General features: G+C 34.4%; 1 protein-coding gene across 1 annotated transcript; it reads left to right on the plus strand.

Moving 5' to 3' along the window:
- The first annotated feature begins 18,844 nt into the window (after positions 1-18,844).
- On the plus strand, positions 18,845-22,336 carry LOC110920773 (SUPPRESSOR OF GAMMA RESPONSE 1). The gene is made up of 6 exons (XM_022164967.2): positions 18,845-19,067; positions 19,787-19,928; positions 20,007-20,193; positions 20,287-20,789; positions 21,550-21,951; positions 22,041-22,336. Exons 1-6 carry the CDS (start codon positions 19,060-19,062, stop codon positions 22,089-22,091), a joined length of 1,293 nt encoding a protein of 430 aa, XP_022020659.1. The 5' UTR covers positions 18,845-19,059; the 3' UTR covers positions 22,092-22,336.
- The last annotated feature ends 2,512 nt before the right edge of the window (positions 22,337-24,848 follow it).

Here is a 24,848-nt window from a genome sequence, read left to right on the forward strand (position 1 = left end):
ATTCCATTCCTTCGTCCATTCCATTACCCTATACCAAACAGACCCTTATTGTTTATTTGGTGTTTGAGTTTGTATAGGATTAAGGATAGGGTCAAAGTTCCGGTATGGTTTACTTATTGTTTATTTGGTGTTTGAGTTTGTATAGGATTAAGGATAGGGTCAAACGCATGTAATGGGTTAAGGGGGGACGGGGCACCGGCTAAGGTACCACACCCGGTTTCAAACCCGCACGGTAACACCATCGCCACCCCAACGGGTAGGCTAGGTGGGTTCTGTGCCCGGGTAGAATTTGCCACGCGACAATGTTGATGTGTTCGAGAATATGACCGTTCAACGGTCATACATGTGAGTGTTTGATGATTTAAAAAAAAAACAAATTTTAAACCGTTATAAATATATCTTCCACTACCATTTTAAATCACACGCATTGTGACAACCCGCAATTCCAGGTTAATACTCTACCCTAACCAAGGGCGTAGCATTTAAGGGGCCGGGAGGGGCGCCCGACCCCCCGAACTTTTCGTTCAGTAGTGTTATGTATGTACGTTTCGTGTAGAATTTTTTAGGTATATACGTTTTCGACCCCCGGTTTTATAAAAAAAAAATTACTTATATAGAAATTTTAGGTTCGGTGACTTCCGACCCCCAGTGAAAATTTTCAAGCTTCGCCACTGACCCTAACCACACTCAGTTTAAACTTACATTCATAACACTGCATTTAACTAGGTTAGTTAAATGAGTTTACTTTGGTAATTCGGGAATTACCAAAACACATACGAGTGAATTCTCGAACGTTGGTGACTAACTCGAATAATAATTATAAACGGACAAGTTTATACGAAACTTATGTGTTGCATGACAAATACATGAATTATATGCTCTAGTTGTAAATTACAAGATGTTGTGGACTTTACGTGAAAATTATGTGATTAAGGATGTGTTATGGATATTAGGGAAATTCGGCTATTTAAAATGACTGAATTACCCTTATCGTTAAAAGAAATAATGGATGAAGTTAACCCAACGGACTAAAATGGCAATGGTGAAACCTTTTTAGACCCACAAATGAAAAATGAAATTTTTAGACTAAACTGGCAAAATTGCGCAAACTACAAAGACTAAAATCTCATTTAACGCTTTTATATAATTTTATGTTTTTAACAACTACAACAAATTACGATATGACAAATTTATTGGGAATAATGGATTTTAATAATCATGACTATTAGTCATTGGCCGGTAACGGTACCAACTTAAAAAATAACAAATGATAGTCCCACATTTTCGTATATTGTAAACCAATAGACCTTTACTAAACCAAAAAGGATAAGGGGACAAAAAGAAATTAAGTATTTTTGGTAAAAGTCCATTAGTTTACAATATGTGAAAAGGATTGACCATCGCTAATTATTTTTTAAATTAAGAGCGTTGTCGACCAACAGCTAATAGTTTAGATTATTAAAATCCATTATTTCTAAAATGTTTGTAATATCTGAAATGTACAAATATTATGATGCACAATTTCAAACTTCATAACATATAAGATGAAAAAAAAATATATTATCAAATACATATCACAAATAAAAGTTCATTTCCCATATTAAGAGTCTTTTAAAATAAAGCATTATAAGACATACTTCAAGGAAATATAAAATTAAAGATTACAAATTTCTGATTATATGGTCCGTGTAAATAAATATACGACAAATTTCTGATTATATGGTTCGTGTAAATAAATATACGATTTAAGATATCTGGGCCAAATTGTATACTATCTTAAAAACCAAAGTCTGTGGAATTTTTCACCGGCTGGTTGGCCCTTCAACTTTTGAATTTGGCAATTTTAGTCATTTTCTCATTTTTAATATCTTCTACTTTAGTAATTAGCATTTTTAGCCCCTAGCATTTTACTAAATGAATTTTCTCTAAATAACTTTTGTTTGTTAATCTCTTTTGTTAATTATTTTTTTACATTCATATTTTTATGTACGTGTCGGTATAAATTTGAGTGTGTCTATGTTTCGACAACCAAAGTCGGTGGAATTTCCCACCGGCTTTGGTTGGCCCTTCAACTTTTGGACTTGGCAATTTTAGTCCTTTCCTCCTTTTTAATATCCTCTACTTTAGCAATTGCCTTTGGTTGGCCCTTCAACTTTTAGACTTGGCAATTTTAGTCCTTTCCTCATTTTTAATATCCTCTACTTTAGCAATTGGTATTTTTAGCCCCTAGCTTTTTACTAAATTAATTTTCTCTAAATAACTTTCGTTCGTTAATCTCTTTTGTTAATTACTTTTTTACATTCATATTTTTATGTACGTGTCGGTATAAATTTGAGTGTGTCTATCTTTCAACGTAAATTGTTTCTGGAAACGAGTCATGTCAAATATAATACGTGTTCGTTTAGAAAAACCATTTTTACGTGCATATTTTTATATATGTGTTTTTAAAAATTCGAGTTGTTCTATGTTTCGACGTATATTTTTTTGGGAAACGAGCCAGGTCAAATATAATACATTTTCGTGCTTATTTTACGTACTTTTCGTAAATTTTGTTCCGAAATAAGCGGAGTCAAATTGTGGTTTTTCTCTTTTTTTAAAAACCCTAATTAATACTACATAATACGTTATGATTGTACAGTATAAATTCGATTTACTTTACTTTTTGATTCAATCTGAATGCTTATATAGGTTAGATTGAGTTCAATCGGATACATTGAAATGCACGTTCGTATGGTTAACGCATCACATAACGCTTGGACTAATTCATTCGATTTTTGCGTTGTACCGCACCGTAACGCGCACGGGCTTTATTACTAGTACAATCTTAAAGGACAAAGTCGGTGTCTCATGAGCCTTATTCATTAATCATTATGTTAAAAAAAGTTTTCCTATTTACTTTTAAAAACATAAACGAAATATTGTTTGTTAAGATGGCCCCACCACTGATACTTAGCTATAGCAAAAATTTCCGCCTATTGTCAAATTGTACAAGTTAGTTGTTTGTTAGTGGTAGTTACTGGAGTCTGTTATATAACCGTCATTTGGTAATTACGATTCAATTGAACAAATCCTTCTCTGTTCTTCTCTTCCAATTTCACACACATCATTTTTTGTTGTAACAGTTCAATTGAACAAATCCTTCTCTATTCTTCTCTTCCAATTTCACATACATCATTCTTTGTTGAACAGTCATGTCAACAAAAAAACAAACAATAAGTCATCCAAAAAGAATAAAGATCCTGAAGATGCGAAAATTAGAATCGATGTAGCAATAATTGCTCCTGTGGGGGTAAGCATTATTATATATTTCTGGGCTTTTTGTTTTATATTGATGAAAAGTTTATTTTCTTGTTTTTTGTTTATAATATGTACAATCTGCCTAATACTCAGAGTGGTATGTTTTTTTGATTTGGCTCGTCAATGTAAGACCTTTAAAATCAAAGGGTCAATCAAAAATGTTGAATTAAAGGTATTTTCTTTTAAGTTGTTCTTAACAATAAATTGTTTTAGTGGTTATTAACAATTATTTCTTTGTTTTTGCTGCAGAAGAAGGTTGTAACACCCCAAATTTCATATGTTATATTATGACACTATATATATGTTGTCTTAAAGGAAAAATGGTAATTATAGACTTTTACGGTAATAAAAGTCGGTTATATGCTAGTAGGTTTAATTGTTTAGTATGAATCAAGTTAACTAAGAGAAGGGTAATGTAGTAATTACTTGGAATGCCAAAGTGACATGTTCTAAAAGGTTAGGGCTGAAAATGAAAAATTTGAATGAAATGTTATAACAAAAATCAAAGTGCAGAACATGGTATGTATGTGTGTATCGAGACATATGAGAAAGAGAGAAGAGAGTTTTCAAACAACCATGAAGGCATAAATTGGAGGTGAGATTGAGCTCAAACCTTGTGCATGGATGAAGAATTTGCTTCATCAAATCCTAACAAACACATGGTATGTTGTAGAATCTAATTTGATGATTTGTATAAAGTGGGTTTGTTATTCAATCCTGAAATTTGTTGAAATTGAGCATGGATATGTATTAGAATAACCAAATAGAACTTGTTTTATGTATGATATCAAGTAATTTGATATTTGAAGGTGAAACCCACGTGGGTTAGTGAAAATGGCGACATGGGTATAACAACCATGTCCAATCCTTGTTTAAAATTTGATGTGGTATATTTTATCTGATGAATACTTGTTAGATAGGTTGAGCATGGTATGGAATTAGGTTGCTTTCAGTAGTATTTGATTGATGAAGGCAAGAAGTAGGAAGATGAGCATAAAATGCTTGTACAATGTGCTTAGGAAGTAGTACACACATCAAGTGTTTGTTGAAATGCCTAGGTGAGATTAATAGATGAAATGGTATGAATAAATGTTATATGTGACGATATAAAGAATTATGTGGAATGAAAAGATGTGATTGTTATCTTATGCATTGTGTGGTTGGTATTGACTAGTAAAGGTCAATATAGAATATGAATGTGAAATGAAAGTAATTTAGAATGTGCGTGTAAGCTAATAATGCGATAACCATAATGACATGAAAGTATAGGATCATGTCAAGGTCTGTGGAAGCATGGAAGGCTAACGGGAAGGATGCGAGGAAGCAAGTACGAAATGGACGCTTAATGTAAGTGATTTCCAGAATCACTTCCTATTTATAAATGAAGTTTGGTATGTTGTATATAGGGAACCATGTAAGAAGTTACAGGTAAGGGTAAGTACCAAGGTAAGTTCATATGAACTTATTCTATCATTAATGTAAATTAAAATGATAGTCTCATCATGTTAATGGAATGTTTATCATGTTAATGGAATGTTCATCATGTTACGGCAATGTTCATCATGTTAATGGAATGTTCATCATCTTACTAGAATGTTCATCATGTCAATGGAATGTTCATATTGTTAATGAAATGTTCAACATGTTAATGGAATGTTCATCATGTTACTGAAATGTTCATCATGTTAATGGAATGTTCATAATGTTACTGAAATGTTCATCATGTTACTGAAATGTTCATCATGTTAATGAAATGTTCATCAAGTTACTGAAATGTCCATCATGTTAATGGAATGTTCTTCATGTTACTGCAATGTTCATCATGTTAATGGAATGTTCATCATGTTAATGGAATGTTCATCATGTTTGTTGGAAGTTAGTTAGTTATGTTTATTTGTAATTGCATTGATTTGTGTTGATATGTTTGTAGGTAAGGCTCAGTTTACGAATAACTGAATGTTACTTGTATGTATGTATGTAGATATGGAACTGTAGCGTGTGTAAGTAGTGTGAACTTGTATGTACGCACATATGAATGGGATACGTGTGAATGTACTTAGATATATGAAAGTGTATACACGTGTTGTAGTCTAATGATTGTAGATCACTGGTATACGTATATGTGAAGATGTTCGATTTCAATATGTTTGAGATTACGTATTCCTAACCATGTTACTATTGAGAATGAAATGGAGTGCATGTTTGGGAACGCCGGACTCTCGAGGAATTGATGTCGGACTCGAGTAAATAAAATTGAGAGGATGTTTCAATGGAATACCTTACATAGTTAGAATGTGATATAGACTTTTAAGTATATGTATTAAATTATATATGATGTCACCATGTACTAACGTGTTGGTTATATATGGTGACCGCAGGTTAGTCAGATATTCATGATGGACAAGTGAACGAGGATCGAGTTGAAGACAATGAATTGTACGAGAAGGTAAGTACTTGGACTCAAACCGTGTGCTCTTGTGACTTGAAACCGTACAATCCAAGACTCAATCAAGATATGAAGGTAAGCTTGGATGATTGAGGAGGATGATCCAAGGATGCGATCTAAGGCAAATGCCAAAGTATGTGATTGAACTGTTTGACCCCCAGGTACACATTTTTAATAAATATGGGTACCGATGTTGGGGAAATCCCCCGAGGGAGGGTAAATGTTGAATGAAAGATGTTGATATTGCCTTGATAAGATTTTATAAATGAAGCATGAACTGAAATCCACTTCTACGGGCATAAGGTGATGATTACATGAAGGCACGAGGTTAGTAAGTGGATTGCACGCCCGACCACTGCGCAAGAAACATATGATACTCGTGAGACCATGATAATCATCACAGGTATGTCCAGTAGAATTAAAAAGTAAGTGGTCGCATGTGTGTGTGTGAAAAGAGTAGTGAAATCCCCAAGTAATTTAGGAGCACTTATGTTGAATGAAAATTTTGGAAGGAAGGATACGAACCCATAAGTAATGATGGACCAACCAAGTAAGAAGAAAATGTTTGAATCCGCCAGGTGAATACGGATTCAAACATAAAGGAATGAAAAGTATGAATGATAGGTTCAAATATAATTGTTTTGTTATCATTGGGTTAAAAAGTTTATTAAAAAAAGTAACGATGTCATAGATTAATATATATATATATATATGGGATGGTTCAAATGAAAACCACTTTTATCGCGAAAACTCGAAAACTAACTAAAAAAGCTTAAAAACACACATTTTTTTCAACTTTTAGAGAATCTGACGATTACGATTACGTAACATGCTTTTGTTGTTTGAAATTGCAAAAGACAAAGTCGGTGGATTTTCCACCGGCTTTGCCTTCCAGCCCCTGTACTTTAACAATATTGCAATTTTAGCCCTTTGATTTTGGTATCTTTAAAGTTTCATAAAATGGCAAATTTAGTCCCTAAACCTTCTACTTTGAATTTTCAAAACCACAACCTCATCTTTCGAACTTTGTCAGCACCAACCCTGTACTTTGGTTTTCCACCATCACCCCCTTAGCTCTTTATACAGTTACGCCACCAACCCTCTTCTTTTATATTTCCACCAACACCCCTCATCTTTTACACATTTTCTCCACCACCCCTATACTTTTACACTGTCTTTTTTCGACTTTGCTTTTTTACCCCTTGCACTATTACTCCATTTTTACACCCGCCCAACTTTAAAAAATTGCAGTTGTAACCCCTAGACTACAACTCCTACTTTTCCAAATGCCAATGCATTGTGTTTTACGAAATGTCTTAGGCATTGTGTCTTACATTTTGTGTCTATCTTTGTGTTTTACACTTTTTTGTAATTGTCTTTTACGCACTGCGTTTTACGAATCGTGTTTTGTCTTACTATATGTTGTAGGATCGTGTCTCGACCCGAACGAGTCTTTAAGAGGATATTCTATCTAATACAAATGCGGAAAATAAGTATTTGACTTAGGAACAACTAGCAAATCCCTTTAAACTTCAATTTGCATTGATTTCTGACAGTTTACATTCAAATCCTGGACCGGCAGCACTTCGGTACAGTTTTCAAGACCCTTACTCTGGTTCGCTTGTGTGACACTATATATAGTGCTAAGAGATCCGCTCCAATGGACATGTCCGAATAAGCGGACCTCCATTGTACGTATAAGCGGATCTACTAGGTGACATACAAGCGGACCTATTCCTATGTCACTATAAGCGAACCTATATCTAAACACACATACAATATCATGTTTTCTCGTAAAATGCGCCCTGATCTAACACTCTAAGACTAAGACCTGATCTAAGACGAAGTCAACAGATGTAGTGCACCAACAGACTCCCCCTCAGATGTTGACGGAGTCGTCCATCGAGTCACGACAATGCTGTGTCTTCACATCTTCAGTCTTGATCAACCTCTGGGCTTCTCTCTCTATATCTTCATCTCTTTCTCTTGAATATTGACATATTTAAAGATTCTTCATCATCAACATGCACTCCCCCTCAAACATTGACTCTTCCTGCATAAAACTCTACCACAATCATAAGTTTTATGTCAAACATTTAAGCATTTAGACAACATTTGAAACTTATCACAATCAAATCAATCAATCAGATACTGATGAACCACTTGAAATTGTATCATTTTATCAAAACATCACAATCTCCCAAACCATCTGTTCATCATGTTTAGCACTTAGAATTTTGAAAAACAGTTATCAATATCAGTTGTCGAAAATCTTTTTGACTTTTCAAAATTTATGCTAGAACACACCAAAAATCTTTTTGTATTTTCTGAAAGATGATAACTGACACTACTTATAAAACAAAAGAATGCAGAAATGAAATATTTACAGACATATTTTTGTGAGTTTGTGCAAGAGGATCATATCAGTTTTAAGACAAATCACTAACACCGTTAAGCTTTAAACATTCTCAGTTTTAAACAATTTACCTAGATTGTCAGTATATTGATCCACTTTAAATTTTCACACAAATTTCAATCGATTCGAGATACGATATTAATGTTTTAGAAACTTAAACTTAATTGTGTATCACTCCACTTGAATATACTCCTGTATCCAGATCCCAATATTCAGTCTTACAGATGAGTATACCACAGATGATATCTGTAAAGGGGTTATGTGCAAGGGCCGTGAGAGCTCAGGTCGATACTTCCGTATACGCAGAGAGATGACGGCTTCGACTTTTGGTGAGTCCCCTTTAGAGGATCTTTTGTTACAACAACAGCGACTATCAATTTTATTGTTTCATCAGCTTGCTGAGGGCGGGCTTATATTTCAAAGCTTTTTGCAGAAAGTATTATTCGGGGACTAGGTCAGTACTTCCATACAGCAGAAGTCCCGGAATAATACCCCAGATATCACTGAGTATAAAGACCTAGTATCTCAGAATACGGGACCTTTCAAACAAGATTTCGGGGGTTACCCATATATTCAAGAATAGTTACTCACGAATCAAGCAAGTTTGAATTAGGTTTATATTTCGTTTCAATTTACTAAATGTGCGAAAACCTACTGACACATCCGCGGTAAGATTGTTTAACACATTTAACTTTTTAAATCTTTAGCGTGCTGTAATAGTCTACTGATGTACTATCATTTCCTCGTTTATGCAACAAAACTCATTTTTAAATTTTATCATGTTTTTGGCTTTTTCAAAATTTCTAATGTTTTTGGATTTTCTGAAATTTTCTACTCCCCCTAAAATACAAACACATTAAAGAAATTTGAAAACTATCTAAGCTCTTGACCCACTAGAAACATGAAAATAAACCAAACTATACAGAAATATGACAACTGATATTAAAACACATCAAATCGCCATTCATTTTACATAAACAATCAGAACTCCCCCTATCAACAACTATTTTCCCATTTAGATTTCAAAACACTTAAGTTTGTTTTAATCAAAATGGTTTTTCCGGAAAATAAGTTTGATTGATTTTACCACTTGTAGGTTTATCAAACAAATGTTCGGGGATGTGGTTCATCATCTTGTCTCCCAACCAGTTGTAGGAAAATACAAGTACAAATTAATGTCCTTGATTTACCATATGCAAACAATGCACAATCAACTCTCCTAACCACTTGTAATTATGACCAACACATACCACTAGCAAGCAAACACAAACAAACCTTTTACCGTTTGAATGATTGACGTTACCGAATAAAACTTCAAGAAAGATGCCGATTCATGCTCCACGCTTACCAACCTGGGAGCTCCGGCAAGTCCTGAGACTTACTGTTCATAATATGTACCATCCCAGTCACAAACCAGGGATGGTTCAACCTTTTCTTTCTTTGTTTTCTTCTCATAAAATTCTTTAACCCCTTTGACTTTTCGATCAATCATCTTACCAAAGATATGTTGAACTTTGGGGTTAAAGACCTTCTCAGCATCAAATTCCTGTTTATCATTATAAAATTGGTTAGAAATTTCAATTTTACCAATTTTCTTTTTATAATTCTCAGCCCGGAGTGATGGAAAATCCTCATCATTCACACTCGGAACTGATTTTTCATTTTTTTAAACAGCTTCACATTTTGAAACAATTTGTGGCTCAACTGATTTTATGGAATCAGCTTCATCGCCGAAGATAGCTCCTCTGATTTTGACCTATCAGAATCATCGCTAGAGCTTTCATCAACCTTCTTAACAACCCATTTCTGGTTGTCAGATTTAGCTCTCTTCTTGTAAAACTTGTTCGAACTCTCACCAATTTCAAATGTAGAATCTTGAAACAATATTGTTCTATCAATTGGTGGTTCGAACTCAACTATTTTCTCTTTGAGTTTACGAAATACTCCCTGTTTTGATTGTATTGCCTTAGAACAATCTTTGGCACTATGTCCAACAGTGTTGCACCGGAAACAGGTTCTCGTATCTGTATTCTTCTCAGCCATTCTCTTCAATTCATCTTGCTTCTTTGCAAGGAATTCATTGTTTGACTGTCTCCAGAATGCTTTCTTTTCTTCTTCTTCAGATGACGTTCCTAAAACAAATGTTATTTTGGATTTAAAATCACGAACATATTTTTCATTTTTCTGTTTTTCTGTAGGAGTAAAACCAAGACCTTTCTTTTTGAAATTACCATTATGGTTTGATTTCTTTTGAAAACCAAAGCCAGAACTGTAACACTTTTTCTTATTTAATCTTTGTTGTACTCTTGAGGTGTATATTTTAGGTTTTTCATTAAGACATAAGTCTTTTATTTCAGAAATATTAATTTCTGTGAGTTTGAAAACCTTGTTTATCAATTCAGTTTTGACACCTCTTATTAGAAATTCCTCATCAGAATATAATTTGTCAGAATCATTCAAAGTGTATGCAACTTTGAACAATCCATCATCCAAATTAGATTTTGATAACAAAAATTTTCTATCATAAACTCTTTTGTCCTGTTTTTCTGTTTGACATGGAGTGCTTGACCCAGACTTTGACTCCTCTATTTCATCGTTTTCTAACACATGATCCACGACTTTCTTCATCAATTGAGACTGTTGATCAGTGTCAGACGATGTAAACACAACATCAATACTATCTGGCAAGTTTAGTGACGACTCCGACTCCCACTGTAAATTTGTTGTCTTTTTTACTCTTTCATCATTTGGATTTCTAGCCAGATATCCATTTTCCAGCGGGGGTGGACATCTGTTGTAACTGACACCTTGGTTCTTAACAGATGACATCTTTTTAGTGTCTTTCTTCTTTTTAATCTTCTTCACTGGAGTCTTTTCTTCAACCTTTTTTTCAGAACCTTTTTTTTCTTCAGTTACATCATTGTCCTCAAATGCCTTCAAGCTTTCAACCATCGGATAAATCCTGTCAATGACATAAGACGAACATGAGTAACTCTTTAATAAACGGTTAACTCTTTCAGTTTCAATTCTTTGAAGTTCCAGTTTCTGTTCGAGTTCAGCACACTTCTCAATATAGTTGTTTACAACTTTTTGCTTGACCATGAAAGCTCCTTGAAGTGTTTTCATTGCTGTAGCCTGCTCTTCACTTGTATCGTTATACATGTTCATTGCTTTGTTGAGCACATCATAAGATTCCTTTAATCTGTTCATATTGTGAATCAAAGAACTATTTTGTTTCTTTACAACTTCACAATTTTCACAAATTATTGGACTCTTTTTAGCAACAGCTTCTTCATCAATCTTGAACTCTGGAACTCTCACTTTCTTTCGAATCACCGGAGTTGTTTCATCATCACTACTCACCGGTGTTTTCACCTTCTTCTTTTTCTTCTTGACTTTCTCATCTTCACTATTAGTTTCTGCCATTTGTTTCAAATGTTCAGCCATTCTTTTTGCATAATACTTAGTGCCATCATCGCTATCACTGTCTTCTTCAATTCTGGCAACAAAAGCTGTATGAGCTATAGCTTGATCATGAATGTAGTTATCCCAAGAGAAATTCTCCCAGCTAAATCCCTCGGGTAGCTTTTCATCTTCTTGATCAATCAAACAAGCTTTTGCATTATCTGGAATATATTTATCCCAGTTGAATGACTTCTTTTCATCTTGATTAACCACACATGCTCTTTTCCAGTATCTTCAATCACATCTCTTCCGTGTGCAGTTTGAGTTTGATGTTTATGTTGTTGAGATGATTGTTGACCAACTTGGTGATAGATGGCTTTCCGATAGTAATCATTGTTGTTGTTGAAAGGATTCTGAGCTCCACTTGCTTCACGGTTAGTGCACTCCCTCTTGAAGTGACCTTTCTCCCTGCACCGAAAACAAGTAACTTTAGATTTGTCAAAACCTAAAGTAGAAACATTAGCCTCACAAAGATCATCTCTCCCCGTGATCTGCTTGAATTTCTCAGCTCTCCGTAACACGCTAGCCAAACACCATTTTATGTCCATCAGCTCCATTTCTTTAGCATCTATCTGGTCGTAATCTTCCTTGGTTAGCATTGGATTTCCGATACGACCTGCAACAAAACAACTATAAGATTCTAAAACCATTCCTAACAAAGACATTTGACTTTTTGCAACTTCCTCAGAATAATCTTGATCACTCTCAAGATTTAAAACAATATTGCATTGAAGTTTTCTCCCATTTTTCGTTGCTGAAATGTTTGGATCAAAAGACAGAAATGATGTGAAACTTGTTTTGCTGTTTGATCCTGATGATGAACCTCCAGGAGAATTCTTGGCATTGAAAGCAGTCTCTATTTTTGGAGATGGATTGGTAGATTTCGCGTTTACCCCTGCTTTGTAATACAATCCAATATCTTGTTCACCATCAAAATCTTTCATTCTAACAATCTTTCTCTGCTCCATTTCCTGAGCTTCTAACTTTTCAATGAATTTGCTCAATGTCAAGTCTTTAAACCCCTTTTTGTTTCTCAACATCATCAAAAACATTCCCCAAGTTTCATAGGGTAATGCATCAGCCAATTTTTCAATCAGTTCATCATTTGTTTTTGTGATGCTCAATCTTTTCATGCACATTACCAAATTACAATATCGTTCAATGAGTTCTTTTGTAGTTTCATTCTTCAATCCACGAAATAAATCAAACTCTTTCTTTAGAAGTGATTTCTTGTTTTTAACCATCTCTTCACTTCCTTTAAATTTTGATTTTAATGCTTTCCAGATCGAATAAAAACTCCCATTATGCTGCAATAACACTAAAATATCTTCCTTTATGGCTTGGTGTAGCAAACTTAGCATCATTTTCTCGTTTTTGTATTTCTTCCTATCATCTCCAATCAAATCTTTAATCGCAACCTCTTCATCATCGTCGTTCTTTGGTCTAACATACTTCGTTTCCACACATTCCCAAGCATCCAAGTAGTTTGCTTGTACCCAATTTTCAAACCGTTCTTGCCATCCTTTATATTCCTCGATATTCAATAGTTTGGGCGGTTTTTGCATTGTTCCCGTTTCGTTTTCCAACATCGTGTTTTGAACAATACTCATTGGGGTAACTGGTGTAGCGAATGCATTGAAAAATTCCTCGTCCATTTTCAAATTATAACAATTTTCACAACAGCCTTAAAAGCGGAACCCTATGAACACAAAAGCGAAACTGTTCACACAAGCGAAACTTTCTGGATTGTTCTTTGAAGCGAAACCACTGAGTACACACGAGCAGAACTACTTGATCCTTGAAGCGAATCTACTTGGTTCAGATGAGCGGACCTTCTTGGTTCAAACAAGCGGATCTAACTGCGAAGTGTACACAAAAGCGGATCTGTTTGAACTTTGAAGCGGACCTAGGATGTTTTTGAAGCGGATCTCTTTGAACTTTAAAGCAGATCTTTTGAACTTTTGCAACAATAAGCGGAACTAACACGTTCACTCAAGCGGAACTATGAAGTGTCCGTATAAGCGAAACCAACACGGAAGTTCATTTGACCCATTTTTAATGCGAATTTTAACACCAAACTTTCCAGGGTTTGTTTATATCCTATTACGCACAATCCGTGAAATTTTGAGCCGATTCTGACCGAAATTTTCTGAACTGAAGAAAGAAAGTGTAGAAGTGAGAAATTTTGACGAATTCCAGCTATTCTCTGCAGAACTCCTCCTCCTGTAGCTCTGATACCACTTGTAGGATCGTGTCTCGACCCGAACGAGTCTTTCAGAGGATATTCTATCAAATACAGATGCGGAAATTAAGTATTTGACTTAGGAACAGCTAGCAAATCCCATTAAACTTCAATTTGCATTGATTTCTGACAGTTTACATTCAAATCCTGGACCGGCAGCACTTCGGTACAGTTTTCAAGACCCTTACTATGGTTCGCTTGTGTGACACCATATATAGTGCTAAGAGATCCGCTCCAATGGACATGTCCGAATAAGCGGACCTCCATTGTACGTAGGGGTGAGCAAATTAACCACCATAACCGATAACCGAACCATAACCAACATAACCGAACCACCAATAACCGATAACCAATATAACCGATGGTTATGGTTATGAAACTTTGTATAACCGCTCAATCGGTTATGATTATGGTTATCAAGCTTTGGTTAACCGAACCGAACCGAAGTTGTGATGTTAACTTTACATAATATATTTGTGTTTTACAAAACCATATAGAGGGTTTTTACTAAGATAAAAGTATGTTAGTAACAAAATGATCTTGATATATAGATGTCATTTATTTTGATAAAGAACTAAGGTGTTATGGCCATAATTGTTTTTGTTTGAGAATTACCTTATTAAAAAGAACTCTAAATCGGTAGTTTAACCAAAAAGTTTAGTCTTCGTTATCTTATAAAATAGGCTCAAACTAAGTTCAAATCGTGCACAACGATATTTATTTCAAACCATGCTTGGTTACTTAACCGAAATTAACCAAAACCGAACCATAACCGACTTCATAACCGATTAACCATAACTGAAGTTTGGTTATGGTTATGGTTACCAAAACTCCATAACCGAACTAGCGGTTATGGTTCTGGATAGTAGTAAAAACCGACCCAAACCGACCCATGCACACCCCTAATTGTACGTATAAGCGGATCTACCAGGTGACATACAAGCGGACCTATTCCTATGTCACTATAAGCGAACCTATATCTAAACACACATACAATATCCTGTTTTCTCGTAAAACGCACCCTGATCTAACACTCTAAGACTAAGACCCGATCCAAGACGAAGTCAACAGATGTAGTGCACCAACATATGTTTTCACCCGTCACGTGCCGCCGCAACGCGCGACGACCAAAATACTAGTATTACTTAATATCGTACCCGTACGCGATCCTACGAATTATTTTTTATCTATTTCATACAATACCCAATTATCCATCTTTAATGGTAGGGTTCAAACAATTTTTACCATCCTAGAGTTGATGAGTCATGTTAAGATTATTTATATATAGGGCGAATCCTACACAAAGTAAAAAAAAAAAAATTAAGTGTAAAGGTAGGAAGCCACAAAAATATGACATAATACTTCAGTCAAGGGTATAATCATCTATGCGTAATCATAGGGGTGACAAAATGGGTGGGTTGGGTAGGTTTGGGTAATGGATTAGGATGGGTATGGGTTAGGATGGGTTTGAGTTAGGATGGTACGTCACGATGAACTTCATTTGGTACCAGGTACCGGTACCGAACCCATTTTGACCCGGACCCGGTATATATGAGCATGCTCTATTGTTGGTTTAGCATAGAAATCAAACCTGTTTTTATATTATATTGTTTGTTTTTCGGCAAAAACATGAACATGAATTAAGGTTTTGACTGTTATTCAGCAAAAAACACAGCACTAAAAAACAACTCACATACCTGTTAATTCTGATCCCTTGTACAAAATTTATGGGTTATGTTTCGAGTTGACACACATCATATAATTGCTGGCTAAGGTCGTCGGATTAGGCATGGTTACCGACGACTTTGTGGTTGGGGATCAGGAGAATGTGTTTGATGGTGGTCGCATCTACAACAAGTCCTCGCCGTTGTTCATTGAGATGGTTGATATTGAAAAAAGCCAGATGATTGGTGGGTTGCCGGAAAAGAAGACAATGTTGTGTGAGTTGCCAGAAGAAACGAAGGTGACTTTTAGGGTTAGATAGTTAAAAACCCATCCTGGCCCATGTTAAAATTTAGATGGGTATTTTAAAACCCATCCTAACTCATCTTGACTAAATCTCCAGCCCATTCTGACTTATTTCCTTTTTTAAAGAGACCCAAAATATCATGGTTGGGTTTTTGTTGCCACCCCTACGTAATCATGTAGTTTTATGTAATGATATATAAGCATGCATTGTATACAAAAGCATGTAACATTATAATTATTACGAGTGTAAGGCATGTTATGTAATTACGTAATCATGTAGTTGTATGTAATCATGTAACATGCTGATTATTTAAAAATACGTAATGATGTAGTTGTATGTAATTATGTATAATGCTAAGATCATGTGTAGTGGTTAACACTCCACCCTTGGGCGTTTTGCGCCATGTGGCAGCCCAATCAGCAATGGGGCATTATGGGGCGTTTTCTAAAATGGGTGTAATGGGGTTGTAGGCATTGTTGGGCATTATGTTTACAATAAAATTAAATAAAAAAAAACACCAAATAATCTCATTGGACAATGAAAAGGAAGATAAAGTTGATTGGCCAATAACTTGCCCCAACAGCGTGATTTTAAACACGCCAAAATAAAAAAAAATGGTCAAACACGCCCAAGGGGTGGCCTTATGGCGTGATTGGGCGTTTTGGTGGCTTTGTTTGAAAAAACCACGCCCATTACGAATGGTCTAAGTATTTAACAAAATAAAAAACTATAATAATACCATATTCAAATTATGTAAAATGCTAATTATTAACAAATATTAACGTATGAAAGAACTATGGGGGTTTGAACCAACTACGGATAGTTGATTTAAAAGTCAACACTGACTATTCCATTTTTTGTCCTTTTACCACTTGTTTGTATTACGGTATTGTATATTGTGAGACCATTTAATCTCAACTATTGAATTGCTAGATCAATGTTCTTTGTTCTTTCATATCCTTCAGACACTTTTTCCACTTTTGATCCGACCTATATTTATATTTATACTATGTATAATGCATAAGACAAGTGCATTTTAAGATACCCAAAAGTTAAGAACAATTTTTTGCTTTAAATCATAAGGTACAACCTAAAATGAGAAAAAGAATTGTCTTTCAAACACTAATTACATTTTAATTCCATCATCTTAGTTACAATTTAATCGTCTGTCTTTAACAAAATTAAAGATTATTAGCTAGTAGTTACATTTTATCTCTTTATAAAAAAACTAATTACTCCCACGATTTTTAAACAACAATAACTTTTGTGTACATTAATATTAAAAAAATTACACCATAAAAACGAGTATGATCTCTCTAAGGGTGAGCTATAACTGAATCGCTAACCGAAATTGAACCGAAAACAGACGAAACGGAACCCAAATCAACCAAAAATTGAATTAACTGAAAACCGATTAACTGAAACCGGTTATTGTTTTTTTGTACCATCGTTTAACCAAATTTAACTGAACCATTCATATTTTCATATATTTATAACTTTTATTATTCAGTTCATGTATTTCTTATTTATACCTCCAGTTTATGTATTTATATTTCTATTTCATGTATTTATACATTTATTTCATGTATTTATACCTAAATTTCATGTATTTCTACGAAAAAGTTTTAGCCCAAGTTTGATTTTAGCTATTAACTGAAATTAAACGAATCAAACAAAAAACCGTCAATCTAATCGAATAAACCAAACCGATTGGTTAATATAATAGACTACTCGATGACCTCGGTTTCAGTCGAGAATAATAAACAAACCAACCGAACTATACACACCCTATCAATGTCTGTGTTTCCCGCAACCGCAAACACCCGTCTATATATGTTTGAGTTAGACTTGATTTAATTTAATTTATGTATACTACAAATACACCGTAGGGGAATAAGTGCAAGGCTGCTGTCTAGCACTCCCCCATTGGTCTAGAAAAAATATGATTTTGCCCCTAATTAAAAACTACGATTTTGCCCATGCTCAAAACTACAATTTTACCCCCTGTTCAAATTACAGTTTTGTCATCATTTTAACTTTTGACAAATTACGATTTTGCCCTCACATCAAAATTACGATTTTGCCCCCGCCTGGCACTCCGCCATTGGTTCAGAAAAAATACGATTTTACCCTCGTTAAAAACTACGATTTTGCCCCTGTTGCTTGGCACTTCCCCATTCGTCCAACCAAATTACGATTTTGCTCGGTTAAAATTTACACTTTTGCCACTAGTTTTGTTTTTTTCCTCCCAGCCAAATTATGATTTTGACCTCAGTTCAAATTTACAGTTTTGCTATCTTTTTTTTTCCTACAATGAGGGGGAATAGTGCCAGGCAGCCTGACACTTCCCATTCGTCCAACCAAATTACGATTTTGTCCCGTTAAAATTTACAATTTTACCATTGGTTTTGTTTTTTTTCTCCCAGCCAAATTATGATTTTGCCTTCTGTTCAAATTAACAGTTTTGCCATTGTTTTTGTTTTTTCCCTGTCAAATTACGATTTTGCCTCCGGTGTAAAATTATAGTCATCCCATGGTTTTAATTTTTTTTTGACAAAACTATGGTAGTATTTTGTATTAATTGGTTGACTCGGTGTAATTTTTTGTGCAAGGCAACTGACTACCTAGCACACGCTTATTTGTCCCGAAAAAAACACAATTTTGCCCCCAGTTTAAAATTATAGTCTTTCCGTCGTTTTAGTTTTTTTTAGCAAAAGTATGGTAATTTTTTGTTTTAATTGGTTGACTCGATATAATTTTTTTTAGATCATGTTATGAGTACAAGTAACCGAAACATAGACGTACGTATTAAGAGAAAGAAATATTCGGAGTAGTGTCACGAAACGCAGGCTGGGAAAACATTGTTAAATACATATTCAAGTATGTTTAGGCTTACAATTTGTCGGTAGATCTTTACGCCGTGAATATCTAACACGACACACTTTACCCTTTTCAAACTTTCAAATTTGAATCCAATAATCTAAGTGACGTCCATTCAACCGCGTTACGGTTGATTAAATGATTTATGTTCTTTGAATATAAAAAGTGACCTCGATAATCAAAGCAGATAATTGTATAAACTGCACAGTTCATACTTATAATTGTATACATACATTCTTTTCGAGTCTACCCGCAGTCAACCATAAGAAACATTCTGCAGAGAGAGTGCTGCTAAAGATCGACGGTGCCCTATCTTCATTCTCTGATCCGATTCACTCATCGCCATGGCTGGGTAACCCCCCCCCCCCCACACACACACACACAGCTTTCACTGAGTTTCTTGATCATCTCTAAGTTTTATAGGTTTTCTTGAATAAAGTTGCGATCTTTTGAGGCGTTGACAAAAATCCAGTTTAGAAAGATTCTGTCTATTCATTTAATGAAGTGGGTTTTTTTTGTTGCTTGAAAAACCCTAAAAAAATTGATGAAATTTGGGGTTTTTTGGAATTTGTTTGTATATTTGGTTAATGGAAAGGATAGGGTTATAGTTTGATTATGTTTGTGATGTAAAATGTCAAATGTGTGATACCCTTTAGATCAAAGAGACCAAGAGGGATCTAAGATGTTCATTTTTTTACAAATGAGAGTGATTGATTGATCCAGCTTTTGTAGTATTGATATGTCATGTGTTTTTAGTGAGTTTTACTGTTATTGTCATTAGGGTTTATTTGTATTATGCAGAAAGTTTTTTTTTTTTTTTTTTTTTTTTTTTTTTTTTTTTTTTGGAGCTATGTATATTTGTTCATTAATGTTTTCCAGCTAGGGATGGTTTCGATGCAGTTCGAGATGAACACTTGATTAAAACATCACGAAATTAAATTAGAATTTGTATTAGTGTTTTTGTAGGTCTTTTCTTGGGATCAAAAGCTTTCTGTTGTGAATTATATTCATTTCAAGATTCTTGTTTACGTTTAGTTATAGATTAGTAATCATTTATGCCGACAAATGCAGGCAATCATGGTTGGTGGATAGCAACCGATTTGCGTCCAAGATTAAAAGTGCCTCTGGTGCATGTGATCCTGAAAACATCAAATGGAAAAGTAATCCGACCAAAGCATGCCCAAACTGTCACCATATAGTCGACAACAGTGATGTAAATTTCTCTATGTTACATTCCTACATTATTACGATTTTCTTTATTTCTTTCGGGACCTAACGTTCATGTTTCTAGGTTAATCAAGCCTGGCCGGGGTTGCCCCGAGGGGTTAAATTTGACCCGCTGGATCAAGAAATTATCTGGCATTTACTTGCTAAAAGCGGTGCACGAGGTTTCCAGCCTCACCCTTTTATCGATGAGTTTATTCCAACGGTCGATGAAGATGACGGAATCTGTTACACCCATCCTCAAAAGTTGCCAGGTACTTATACGGTTATACGTTTTCGTTTATATTTTATTTTATACGATGATGCACCTTTTGTGTTATATGAGTCTTTTTTTTATTTTGTTTTAGGGGTACAACAAGATGGAAGCGTATCGCACTTTTTCCATAGAGCAATTAAAGCTTACAATACCGGAACTAGAAAACGCCGTAAGATACACGGTGATGATTTTGGCGACTTCCGTTGGCACAAAACGGGCCGAACAAAGCCCGTTGTGTTAGACGGGGTTCAACAAGGGTGTAAGAAAATCATGGTTCTTTACGTAAGCCCGGTCAAAGGCGGGAAAGCTGAAAAAACGAATTGGGTTATGCACCAATATCATTTGGGAACCGGAGAAGATGAAAAGGAAGGCGAGTATGTGATTTCGAAAGTCTTTTATCAACAACAACTGCAGTCTAAACCAAACGGAAAAGATGAAGAGATTGTAGTTTCAGACTTTGCTGCTCCTGTTGTCAAAGTTGACCCTGTGACTCCTAAGTCCGTGACCCCTGAACCGCCTCGTGCTGAAAAACGGGTCGTAGATACAACAGGCCTTGAACAAGAGCCCGCTGAAACTTTTGCAGATCCTGTTCAGGTATTTTTTTACTGATCAAATATGCCTCACAAACTTACAAAATGAAATACTAAGGAAAATTTATAAAATCGTAACATTCTCATAAACTTTTGCAGATCTTGTTCAGGTTTTTCGGTTTTAGCAATGGTTCGGTTCGGTTTTTACGGCTTTTTTCGGTTTTTGGAACAAATTTACGTAAAATTCAAAAATAAAAAGTTTAGTTAATATTGTTCACATAAACCTAACCTTCTAATCTATTTTTATTATTCTCCAAAGTTTTTATTAAGACATTTTCTTTTAAAATACTTTGAAAATCATTTAATTTTTATGTGAATTATATTATTTCTTGTAGGCATTTCAAAGATAAATAAGCATACTAATGTTTATATTATAAATACTTAACATTCAAGAACAAAATTATTAATTCCTAAATCAATATATAACAAACATTAAATAAATATCTTTTTAGGTTATTCGGTTCGGTTTGGTTTTCATAAAATGCAAATCCGTAACCGAACCGTAAATTTCGGTTCGTTTTTTTCGGTTTGATTTTTTTTTTCAGTTCGGTTAAATCGGTTTCATTATTGTGGCCCATTTGACTTTTAAGGGATTAACCGTAACTGAGATCTTCCCGTCCATAAGTAAATGGGTTGTAATTATCACCTCTAGTCCTGTTTATATGATCTGGCAAGAATTATATATAGAACTTACTTAATGAAATACAAAGGAAAATGGTATTAAAATATAATATTCTCATTCATTTTCACATTTTTTACTGTAGCATGAGATGGAGCCAGTGAACGAGGTTGAGCTAGAAACTTCTGGCGGGAAGCTTGGTGAAGACGAAGATAATATGACGAACGAAAATCATGTTTCTGAGATACCGGGGGCTAATAACGATAGTCAAGGTGGTGAAGAAGTAAAATGGTGGGATAGTGAGTCACAGTATATATTAGATTCACAACAACTTGTGGAAGGGCTTTCTTTGTGTGACGAGTTTCTTCAGAGTCAATCTCCTCAAAGAGACGCTGAAAACCAACCGAATGGAAAACCGCGTCTTGCAGATTACGCTCATTTAGGGGCGGAAAATCTGAAAAAAGATTTAGAAGCATGTCAAGATTTGGTTCTCGATCCTGCGAATTTGGAACTTGATACACCGCCTGATTTCCGCTTGAGCCAGCTCGTAAGTTTTTAAAGCCGCATGTGTGGTTAATGAAATTTTTGTGCAAATCGGTAAAATGATGGAATTGGTTTTTGTGGTGTTTTTTGCAGGAGTTCGAATCTCAAGAAAGTTTTATTGCGTGGGGAGGCGGTGGTAAGTGATCTTCATTAGAGCAAACTATGTATGTTGCGCTTCTTTTGTGAAACTATTGTATGTCGTTTTGTTGAAACTAACTTGGGATGAATTGGGATGGTACTTAATGTTTTGGAAGTAAGTGTTTATATGGTATGATTGTGATGGAATGAAGATGCTTGACATGCTGCCATAGTGCCATCTCATAATGCTACCCAAAATTTCAGACACTTAACAATATTTTTAATGTAAATCACAAATCTTTCCTTTATCATTCATTTAGCCATTTCACATGTCATAACCAAATCTGGATGGACATGTTACTCTTCTCCGTAAAGACTTCTAGTCGACGTCTAACGCAACTTAGGTTTAATCGTCAACTTGCAATGACCAAACTGTTCACCGAATCTGAACCGAAAACTGACAAAACTGAACCAATATTAACCAAAATTGAATTAACCGAGAATTGGTTATCGGTTATTTTTTGTATCATTGGTTAACAGAAATTAACCGAACTGAACCATTTATATTTCTAGCTTTTATACCTTCATTTCATGTTTTATACCATTTATTTATACATCTATTTCATGTGTTTATGTATCTATTTCATGTATTTATACATCCATTACATGCATTTCTAAATAAAAAACCTGGGATGGAGTAACTTATTTTTTAAGTCTCTGTATTTTAATGTTTTTAATCATTAGTAGTTCGCATTTTGCATCTCAAAATGAGCTATTTTTACCGTTTAATGATTTACCAAAATGGTCATCCTTACACAAATTCATTTATGTTTTTCACTATTTAGTTGCATTCATATAATACCTACAACTTTATAAACAGTGCTTAACCGATAACATTGCGTATAAACCTGGTTACTCATTCACCAATTTGCAAATATTTTACTATTTGACTAAGCTCATGGTTACTTATCATCAAACAAATTCATCACTATTTCACTTATCACAATACCTACTAATTGGGTTACTTATAAATTGCATCTACAATTAATTGCTCAAATATGTCCATTTTGTTTAAACCCCAATATAATGCAAGTTTGGTTATTTATCAATTTCATTGTGTAAACCTTGCAATGTATTTTTATAAACATTTATCAAGAACACATCTTGATGTATGTGTTACTGAATTGTGAATTTGCGATCATGTTTTGAAAACTCCATAATTCCATATACTCGCCTCATTCCATTCAAGATTCAACTCCTTCAATCTAAAAATTGTTTTTACTGGCTAGACGGAACGTGCCGGTATCAAACCAAATGTGTGTACTGTGTGGAGATTACATTGAGACTAGTGATCATATATTTGTCTCATGTCATTTTGCTCAGTCGATTTGGCAAAACTTGGCAATCTGGTGTAGGTTGCCGCCGATAATTGCTTTTGGTATCAAAGACTTGCTAACGTTGCATGGTCCAAGAGCGAGCTCGAGGATGGGTAAGGCTATTCATGCGGTGGTGCTTGTCGCCTTCTGGTCTATATGGAAGATGCGAAATGAAGTGGTATTCAAACAAGCGGTCCCGAATGTCGCTAAATCCTTGGATGAGATTAAGTCGATGGCGTTCTTATGGGTAAAGAGTCGATCGAAAATGGTTACTCTTTCATGGGAAAACTGGAGTCGGTTCAATTTAGGTGTTATGTAATAATGTAGTGGTGTTAAGGTTGGTGTAAAACGTTGTAAATTTGGTTTGTAGCTTCTTGCTACTATTAATAATATTTTTGTCGGCCGTTCAAAAAAAAAACTTTTATGAATAGAATACCCATATAGTAATCACCACCATAAGGTGCTAAATACACTCACAAATGCCACCTCGGATTTTTATAAATGCACAAAAAAACACATTTTTTTACCAACGCTACAAGCATTTGTATCAGTACTTTTCACATTATTTTTAAAAACAAAATAAAATTTTGTTTAAAACTAGTATCTACGAGTCACGTTTTGCAGTAGGAATGTTAAGCCGAACAAAAAGTAAACGTAAAAATGATAAATCACGCACACAAATTACGACGTGTTAACTCGCAAAAATTAGATCAAAAAAGTAAAACATAGAAAAGAACAATTAAATCGGTTTAGGACCCGTGAGTTTCGAGAGAGTCGTTAAGCCGTAAAAAAATATACGTAAAACGTTGAATCACATTGCAGCGTGTTAAGTCGCAAAATCTAGAACGAATCGTAAATGACAAATATGTAAAAGATGTAAAGTACGGGTGATTAAAGTTGAGAGTGAAAAAGTGTTAAGGTTAAAAATAGAAAATGTTTGTAACAAATATGTAAAAGATGAAAACTCTAGGGCTAAAAGTGTAAATTAAGAAATTTATGATGGTTATGTAAACGATGAAAATATTTAATAGGGCTAAAAGTGTAAATTAAGAAATTTATGATGGTTATGTAAACGATGAAAATATTTAAAAGTGTAAAAGATAAAACTAAAAAGATTAATTAAAATTTAAAATTAAAAAGAAAACAAAAAGGAACAGTTTTTTTTGTGAGGGTATAAAATTTTGTAAACTTATATGTAGGGTAAACGAGTCATTTTTTCATATTATATAAATCCAATATTATACCAATATTATAAATACTATACATTAAAATTTAAATGCTAAAAATAAAACTAAAAAGATTAAAAAGAAAATATTTAAAAGTGTAAAAGATATTTAAAAGTGTTTTTTGTGAAAATATTTAAAAGTGTAAAAGATAAAACTAAAAAGATTAATTAAAAAGAAAACAAAAAGGAACAGTGTTTTTTGTGAGGGTATTTTTTGTGAAA

This window comes from Helianthus annuus, chromosome 17, assembly GCF_002127325.2.
Source record: "Helianthus annuus cultivar XRQ/B chromosome 17, HanXRQr2.0-SUNRISE, whole genome shotgun sequence".
In the NCBI taxonomy this organism is placed as follows: domain Eukaryota; kingdom Viridiplantae; phylum Streptophyta; class Magnoliopsida; order Asterales; family Asteraceae; genus Helianthus; species Helianthus annuus.

Bases quoted from the DNA above. Each gene is read 5' to 3' on its own strand.
- LOC110920773 (XM_022164967.2), top strand. The intron at 19,929-20,006 runs GTAAATTTCTCT...TCATGTTTCTAG, and splicing joins ATATAGTCGACAACAGTGAT to GTTAATCAAGCCTGGCCGGG. The intron at 20,790-21,549 runs GTATTTTTTTAC...TTTTTACTGTAG, and splicing joins CTTTTGCAGATCCTGTTCAG to CATGAGATGGAGCCAGTGAA.